This window comes from Bos indicus x Bos taurus, chromosome 16 (assembly GCF_003369695.1).
Source record: "Bos indicus x Bos taurus breed Angus x Brahman F1 hybrid chromosome 16, Bos_hybrid_MaternalHap_v2.0, whole genome shotgun sequence".
NCBI classification, from domain to species: Eukaryota; Metazoa; Chordata; class Mammalia; order Artiodactyla; family Bovidae; genus Bos; species Bos indicus x Bos taurus.
In genome coordinates this window covers 79,078,413-79,086,843 of record NC_040091.1, presented here as the reverse complement: position 1 = coordinate 79,086,843, position 8,431 = coordinate 79,078,413, and the positions used below count along the sequence as shown (strand labels likewise).

General features: G+C 54.3%; 1 protein-coding gene across 3 annotated transcripts; it reads right to left on the bottom strand.

Annotated features, from left to right (window-relative positions):
- Nucleotides 1-2,751: 2,751 nt before the first annotated feature.
- On the bottom strand, nucleotides 2,752-7,965 carry LOC113906978 (NADH-cytochrome b5 reductase 1). Of its 3 annotated transcripts, XM_027565838.1 has the most exons (10): nucleotides 7,861-7,965; nucleotides 7,398-7,547; nucleotides 7,212-7,284; nucleotides 6,612-6,718; nucleotides 6,263-6,392; nucleotides 5,542-5,625; nucleotides 4,366-4,451; nucleotides 3,844-3,942; nucleotide 3,812; nucleotides 2,752-3,550 (listed from the first exon to the last, which is right to left on the bottom strand). In XM_027565838.1, exons 1-10 carry the CDS (start codon nucleotides 7,873-7,875, stop codon nucleotides 3,378-3,380), a joined length of 918 nt encoding a protein of 305 aa, XP_027421639.1. In that variant the 5' UTR covers nucleotides 7,876-7,965; the 3' UTR covers nucleotides 2,752-3,377. The 3 variants fall into 3 exon arrangements, with proteins under 3 accessions (XP_027421639.1, XP_027421637.1, XP_027421638.1); XM_027565836.1 differs by lacking the exon at nucleotide 3,812 and having other exon boundaries at nucleotides 2,752-3,760; XM_027565837.1 differs by lacking the exon at nucleotide 3,812.
- Nucleotides 7,966-8,431: the final 466 nt, after the last annotated feature.

Here is an 8,431-nt window from a genome sequence, read left to right as displayed (position 1 = left end):
CAGAAATGGTATGGACCTAACAGAAGCTGAAGATATTAAGAGGTGGCAAGAATACACAGAAGAACTATACAAAAAAGATCTTCAAGACCCAGATAATCACTATGGTGTGATTACTCACCTAGAGCCAGACATCCTGGAATGTGAAGTCAAGTGGGCCTTAGGAAGCAGCACTACAAAGCTAGTGGAGGTGATGGAATTCCAGTTGAGCTATTTCAAATCCTGAAAGATGATGCTGTGAAAGTTCTATACTCCATATGCCAGCAAATTTGGAAAACTCAGCAGTGGCCACAGGACTGGAAAAGGTCAGTTTTCATTCCAATCCCAAAGAAAGGCAATGCCAAAGAATGATCGAACTACTGCACAGTTGCACTCATCTCACACGCTAGTAAAGTAATGCTCACAATTCTCCAAGCCAGCCTTCATCAGTATGTGAACCGTGAACTTCCAGATGTTCAGGCTGGATTTAGAAAAGGCAGAGGAACCAGAGATCAAATTACCAACATCCGTTGGATCATCGAAAAAGCAAGAGAGTTCCAGAAAAACATCTATTTCTGCTTTATTGACTACGCCAAAGCCTTTGACTGTGTGGATCACAACAAACTGTTGGAAATTCTTCAAGAGATGGGAATACCAGACCACCTGACCTGCCTCCTGAGAAACCTGCATGCATGTCAAGAAGCAACAGTTAGAACTGGACATGGAACAACAGACTGGTTCCAAATAGGAAAAGGAGTATGTCAAGGCTGTGTATTGTCACTCTGCTTATTTAACTTATATGCAGAGTACATCATGAGAAACGCTGGACTGGAAGAAACACAAGCTGGAATCAAGATTGCTGGGAGAAATATCAATAACCTCTGATATGCAGATGATACCATCCTTATGGCAGAAAGTGAAGAACTAAAGAGCCTCTTGATGAAAGTGAAAGAGGAGAGTGAAAAAGTTGGCTTAAAACTCAACAATCAGAAAACTAAGATCATGGCATCTGGTCCCATCACTTCATGGCAAATAGATGGGAAAACAGTGACAGACTTTATATTTTGGGGCTCCAAAATCACTGCAGATGGTGACTGCAGCCTTGAAATTAAAAGGCTCTTGCTCCTTGGGAGAAAAGTTATGACCAACCTAGACAGCGCATTAAAAAGCAGAGACATTAATTTGTCAACAAATGTCCATCTAGTCAAGGCTATGGTTTTTCCAGTAGTCATGTATGGATGTGAGAGTTGAACTATAAAGAAAGCTGAGTGCTGAAGAATTGATGCTTTTGAACTGTGGTGTTGGAGAAGACTCTTGAGAGTCCCTTGGACTACAAGATCAAACCAGTCCATCCTAAAGGAAATCAGTCCTGAATATTCACTGGATGGACTGATGCTGAAGCTGAAACTCTAATACTTTGGCCACCTGATGCAAAGAACTGACTCATTTGGAAAGACCCTGATGCTGGGAAAGATTGAAGCGGGAGAAGGGGATGACAGAGGATGAGATGGTTGATGGCATCATTGCCTCAATGGACATGAGTTTGAGTAAACTCTGGGAATTGGTGATGGACAGGGAGGCCTGGTGTGCTGTAGTCCATGGGGTCACAAAGTGTCAGACACGACTGAGAGACTGACCTGAACATTTAGCACGACGCCTGCAATATGGCTGTTAACTAAAAAATGTTCTTCTCTTCCTCTCAGACTCTTTTAAAAACTCTTACCATCTGCACCTTGTATCTGTTCCATAGTGTTCACCGTGTTGTAGTTATTTATCATTGTCCTACTCTAGACTATGAGTTGTTTGGGGTCTAAGAACAGCGAATCCTCAGGACCTAGCACAGGGCTTGGTACATGGAAGTCCTTAATGTTTGTATATTGAGTGGATAAGACAGAAACCCGTGCAAGACAAGGAATGAGCTTCTGTGTAGAGAATTCTCTTTGCTGGGGTGTTTCACTCTCTGAGCCCAACAATCCTAAGCAAGATTTTCCTCTTTGGTGGTTAGGTGTCCAAGTGCTCACAGAGCCTGGTACATACACATGCCAGCTGATCAAGACATGCCAGAAGGGACACCAGGAGCAATTCAGTACTGGCTCTACCCTGGGGGGGCCCACAGCCATCCTTTCTGGGGCCCCAGAAGTCAGACACAGTTCCATGCAGAAAAACAATGCCAACCTGCCTCCTGATGCATTGTTCTGTGCCAGTGTGACTAACAGAGGATCTGAAGAGGGAGGGACCCCGCTGTGATGCTGAGAGGGAGTGGAGTGGGCCCGGCTGCTGGAACAGGAAAAGGGTGGTCAGGACAGATGGGCCCAGGGAACTCTGTCCAGGCACCAACCAGTCTGGCCAGGGCTGGTGAGGTCAGGTTACTTTTTAAAGGACCAAGGCTTCTCTTCCAAATAGAAAGACAATACTTTGACTTATTTGCCAGGCACCCTGAAGGACAAATGCAGTGAAGGGCCAAGAGAAGGCAGGAGAGCAGGAGCAGCCAAACCCGGGACCACTGTGAGGACACCTGGGCTCCAAAAGCTTCCCTCTCACTTATATTCTCCTTCATCCTCCTGAGGCATCTCCAGGGAGACCCTGCACTTCTGGCTTTGCTGAGACAGCTGCTGAGAGGAGTGTGGACTTTGGGGACAGCTCACATTTCAGCCAGGGCACAACCACTCTGAGATTCAGTAGAAGACGTGAAGAGAATTCTATGCTGGTAAACACTTCCTCCTCACATTCTCAGCATGAAAAGCCTTGGAAACAAGGACCCCAGACACAACGGCCTCTTAGATGAACCCCAGGGCTTGAGCCCCGTTTATTCGCATAACCCAGAGGTTTCTGCAGCAGTAGCAGTCTCAGACCAGGGGCAGCCCCTCCCTCCAGCCTCGGCAGGTCCAGAGCAAGACAGACACCAACCACAGTTCAGATTCCTTTCTCTGAGGCTGAGGAGACCATCTCCTCCACTCCCTTGTCCCTAAAAGATAAGGTCTGTAAGTCTGTACCCCCACCCCGATACACAGTCTGCTACGGGTTAAGCACCAAATATTAAATGAAACCCATTAAACAGGGTTCTTTCACCACAGACACAAAGAAGACTGTGATGCAATCAAGGAACTAGCCAGTCTTGGAACAAGTGTGCAAGCTTCCTTTTTTCTGACTCATGGGAGAGTCTGCTCCAGGAGCCTGACCTGCATGTCATCCCGGGGAGACTGGGGGCCTTCCAGGGGAAGACTCTGCCTTGGCCCTCTTCCATGGCTATAAGGATGTTGTTCCTGCAGGGACCATCCAGACCTGAGCTCTGAGTAAGGCAAATAGGCTGATACTGTCGGGAAGGGCGTCTAGGGCTTATGGCCTTTGGGTGCTGACTGGGGGTCGAGGGCAGCCACAGGGCCAGGGGAGTGCGGGCAGGCTCAGTAGGTGAAGCGCATCTTTGGCGAGTAGCCCAGTTTGTCCAGGCTGGGGTGGCAGGCCAGCTGCACCATCGGGGGTGGCCCGCAGAGCAGCAGCAGCACGTCTTCCCCGGGAGCGGGCAGGTGCTCCCGGATCATGTCCACAGAGACGAAGCCCTTGCTGTAGGCCCAACCTGCACGGGGAGAGGAGAGCACCACCTTCCAGAGCCGTGGTGGCCGCGGGGGGCAGCGTGGGCAGGGGAGGGTGCTCCGGCTGGACTCCTCAGAAGGCCTCCAGGTGCAGCAGCACCAAATGGTCAGCGGGACAGCCAGCCTTGTCAGCCCCGGTCAACAGGAACAGCAGGGAAGGGTCCAGGGGAGCACTGTGTCCGTGCACTCGGAGGCTGGCAGCATCAGGGGGTTTCACTGAGACCAGAACCCACGGCAGGGGGAACCCTGATCTAGACATCCAGCAGTGGGAAGGTACCTTCTGGGGGTGATCCAGGGTGAACCAGAGCTTAAAGCGGCCGGGGTGTCGGGCCTGCAGCTCCTCCAAGTCCTCTCGTAAGATGATGTCCTTTTCAGTCTGAAATGAAGAGGAGAAACAGTCTTTAGGAACCTTCTCAGATTCCGAAACATAAAAAATTCTCTGCTATAACAACTTTCTGACCAGGAAAGAAAAGGCAAGCAGAAGTTCCAGGGCATAAGCAAGGCTTTGAGGGAGTTAGGATGAAGGGAAGGCGGGGGAGGAGCCTTTGTGACACAATAAAAGGAATGAAGACGGACTGTGTAACAGGAAACTCAAGGAGCCAGTCTCTACACTCTGCAAATGTTTCCTCTTTCTCTTTTCTCAGGGGAGGAATCTGGCTCAATGCTCTGTCCTGCTTACTGTAGGGAGGACCCTCTACTGCACCAGGGCCCTGGGCAGAGGCTGGGCCAGTGTACCCATCGGGACCACCCACCCCACACAGTACCCATGAAATCCCAGGACTGAGAAAAGCGAAGCAACCTGGTTGGCAAACAGCAGAAAGCACTGGGTGGGATCTTCTGGGTCTTTCAGGATGGCCCGGATCAGCTGCAGCATTGGAGTGATTCCTGCACACAGATGCCCCACAGTGAGACGCGAGGCCCACTTCCCATCCCTGCCTGTGAGCTGCCCAACTCAATCAGCTTAATTCTACTCAGCCCTTAACTCTGCTTTCCTTCATGTCCTAATATTCTGTGCTTCTCCTGTGACTTCACAGCACCGACATTTCTGGACAGATGTGCCCTTTATCCCAGACTCACTATTTCCTATCTGGTAGGTGACTTGGGATCAGGTGCTTAGTGTTCACATAAGTTCATGTTGTTGAAAAAAATACTCAAAGTGAAAGTCGCTCAGTCATGTCCCATTCTTTTCGACCTAATGTGCTATAGTCCACGGAATTCTCCAGGCCAGAATACTGGAGTGGGTAGCCTTTCCCTTCTCCAAGGAGATCTTCCCAACCCAGGGATTGAACCCAGGTCTCCCGCATTGCAGGCAGATTCTTTACCAGCTGAGCCACAAGGGAAGCCCTCATGTTGTTGAAATCCTTCTAAAGAACCAATCCAGGAATCCCCTGAAGTCCACTGGAGGGTAGGGCTTGTGATATCCCAGATGACTTTAAGCACCTACTGACTCCGTGATGAGGGTCCTAGAGCCCTGGACTTGCAGGTTAAGTACCTGAGCTTTGGAGCTGGGCAGAGCTGCTCACTGACCCTGCCTCCAGCCATGCAGACAGCATTCAACCTCTCTGAACCTCTGTTTTGTCATCCCTAAAAAGGGAAGGCTCATACCTACGTCACAGATACATATAAAGAGCCCAGCACAGTGTCTGACACAGGCAAATGTCCAATGCTAGTTTTCCTTCTCTCCACTGTCCTATTCCTAGCTGCTTCTTTGTTCTTACCCAAAATTTATTAGATTCATTCAATTTGAGGTCTTGGGAGAGCCCACCTGATCTTTCTCTCATACTGTGAGTTAAAAATAAATTTTCGGGGGGCTTCTACCTGATTGTGATTTTGTTTTGCAGCACCCGGGGAGCTCTAGGCATTGCTGGGGACCCCCCAGTTTGGCCATGATTACCAAATCTTCTGAGGGGCACCCGGAGCTGTCACAGCCACGGTCACAATGGAGGGAGGGAGGGGGCAGCCCTGGGGCCAGCACCTGTGCCTCCGGCAATCATTCCCAGGTTCCTGGCCACGCGCGCTTCTGGTGGAGCCTTTTTGTTGGGCTGGATGTTAAACTTCCCTGAGAGGTTGAGTGAAGAGATGCAAGAAAGAACAAAGTCAATTCAGCGAAGTAAGAAAACAAATGCAGAGTCGAAAACACGGCCCAGGCCAGCTCAGCAGCTGCTGTGGAACCTGATCCTGGGGCGGGGGTGCTGGGCCAGCCCTGACAACGAGGCGCTTGCGGGACAATCAGGCCAGGCCTGTCTGTCCCACATGATGAGCAACAGTGAGTCATTAGCTGCCTCCTGCAGAGGGTCACTCCCTGCGAGGGCGACAGGCACGGGGCCAGGTGTGACTCTACCTCCCCAGTGGCCCAGAGCAGCGCCCAGGCTGCCTAATGCACCCGCTGTTCCCATGGGAAGGGCAAACGCCGTTGTCATCCCTGGCTCTCTGCAGCTTGGCCTGGGGTGAGTCTCTGAGGCAGAGCAGGAGCTGCGCGTGCCTGTCAGTCATCCCCACGGCTGTCATGGCTGTTGAACTGTGCGGATGCGGAACTGATATCGGGCCACGGGGCTGCGGAAAATGCCTTTGTCTAACACCAGGGCTGTGTTCACAGGCAGGGCAGGCAGGCAGGCCTCACCCATGTGCACGCACACATAGAGCCACACTCCGCAGAGAGGTCCGCGGGCACCAGAGTCGTGGGGGTGGGCCGTTACCTTTTCCGGCATAAGTAAGCAGCCCGCTTGGCCCCCGAAACTCCACCACGTCCCCAATCTTCAGGCTATCCAGGTACTGAGACATCTTCCCTCCCTCAGGGAATTTGGGGTGCACACCCTTCAGATAGACCTGATAAGACAGAACGGAAAGAACTTTATTTGAATGTCCCTGGCTTCTGAGTCCCCCGGTGACAGAACCTTCCTGAAGCTGGGCAGGGATGACACCAGGGCTCTGTCTTCACGTTCACAAAGGACATGCACCGCCTCCTATCCAACACATCTTGGAAGTTTCTACAAAGCTCAGAGGGAGGAGGACAAGGGCCCCGGGGGCTCCTTCTGACCCTCTTACCTTGATGACAAGATCCACGTAGCCCTGGTCCTCATCGCTGGTGACGGGAGTGTACGGCCTGATGACCAGGCTGCCATCGATCCGGGCAGAGAGGTAGACATGTTTGCCTGGGGACCACGTGCAGAGCTACATGTGGACCGGCTGCACTCGGGCTGCCTTTCAAAACACTCTGGGAGGTCTGAGACGAGAAAAGCATCTTGCTCCCTACTGGGGTCCCCGTGAGCTACCAGGCAGGGAGGATTCAACCCTTTGAGGCCCTAGCTGGACCCTTCAAAAGCTGCCCTCTGCAGAAACTCTTATCAGCGACTGCCAGGACCTTAGTGGAGAGCTGAGGGTCTGGGCAATGGGGAGAAGGGCAGAGTTTTCTCAGGAGCAGTATTTGCTCAAATCCTGCAGGAAGGAGGGGGGAGTGTTGAGTGCTGAAGATGTCTGGGGGCACCGAAGCCACGCCCAGAGTGGCCCAGGGCACCTCACAGCCTGGTGGGGAAAGGGGGACACAGTGCAAAGGCACCGGAAGGCAGGAGTGTGGTGCAGGAGACCCCAGGAGGGGAGCCACCCTGTCAAGACACCAGGGAAAGGAGCCCACGCCACCCTTCTTACCCACAGGCAGCCCCAGAACGTGGTGAGCCGTCGGCAGGGCAAAGCGGAACCTCTTGGTGTTGTGGTTCACGGTCTGGAGGACAGATGACAAGCGTCTCACCAGGCAGGTCTGATGCGGCCAAGGCTCCCGAGCACCCCAGCCACAGTCTAGCGGAGCTCCGGCCCCGCCCCTACTCCACAACTCACCGTCTTGTCTAGCAGTCGCAGCTGGTACTTCTCATTGGGGTCCAGGAGCGTGACCGGCGGCCGGCGGGACCTCCGCACCAGGTAGGCGCCCAGAGCCACGCCGAGCAGCGTCAGCAGCCCCACGCCCAGGGAGGCCAGCAGGACCGGGCTCTGCAGGCAGAGGGGGCAGTGACCGCCGCGCTGGGGAAGAGCCCAGGGCGCGGGCGGGGGCGGGCCCCGGCGACCTGCGCCCCAGGAGGGCTAGCCCGGACTCCGGCCCAGGGGCCAGCCGAGGCCCGGGGGCAGCCTGGGTGGGGCCCCCAACCCAAGCGTGCGGCCCCGGGACCCCGGCATCCGGGGAGGACGTGAAGCCCTACTGGGCGGGGCCGGCGGCGACTATCTGTTTTTGTAAATAAACAACCTGAGTGCCGGGTCCCAGAGGGGGCGGAGTCCCCCGGCGCGGGGTACGGAGCAAGGGTCTTACCGGCTGCAGCCCCATGACGAGAACCGCGGAGCCCGCCGCGCAGCCGGCCGCCGGATCCCACAATGCGCCGCGGGGAGGGAGGGGGCGGTGTGGGCGGGGGCCCGAGGGGGCGGGGCCTGGATAGGAGGGGTCTGGGGCGGGGCCGATGGGCGGGGGCACCCGGCGCCCCACCCCTTTCCCCCAGACCCCCCCCCCCCCGAGCCCCACCCCGAGGGGCTGCCGCTCCAGCCCCTCCTCCCCAGCCTTCGGTCAGTGGCGGCTTGGACCGCTCTGGCTCCAACAGGCAGAGTCCTGTCAAACATAGACACACACCCCGCGGGAGCTGGAAATCTCAAGCGTGCAGATGCTCAGCGAGAGACAGGCTCAGTAGAGCTGGAGGGCCTGCCAGTAACTAACGGTTGTGTAGTCACCTTGGTTTCTCAACAGGCAGAATTTCAACCGGAGGATCCACAGTCTGGCCGAGTCTCCTCAGGAATGACAGGGGCAACTTCGTTGTCTGCTTCCGTGACTGGTTTTGCTCGCAAGGCCAGGCCCTCCGGCCATCAGGCTCATTCAGGAGCTCACTTTGGGT

What these genes read in the sequence shown, in the direction of transcription:
- LOC113906978 (XM_027565838.1), bottom strand. An exon ending in TGCGACTGCTAGACAAGACG is followed by an intron (nt 7,285 to 7,397) that starts GTGAGTTGTGGA and finishes TCTGTCCTCCAG; the next exon opens with ACCGTGAACCACAACACCAA. An exon ending in AATGATTGCCGGAGGCACAG is followed by an intron (nt 4,452 to 5,541) that starts GTGCTGGCCCCA and finishes ATCTGTGTGCAG; the next exon opens with GAATCACTCCAATGCTGCAG.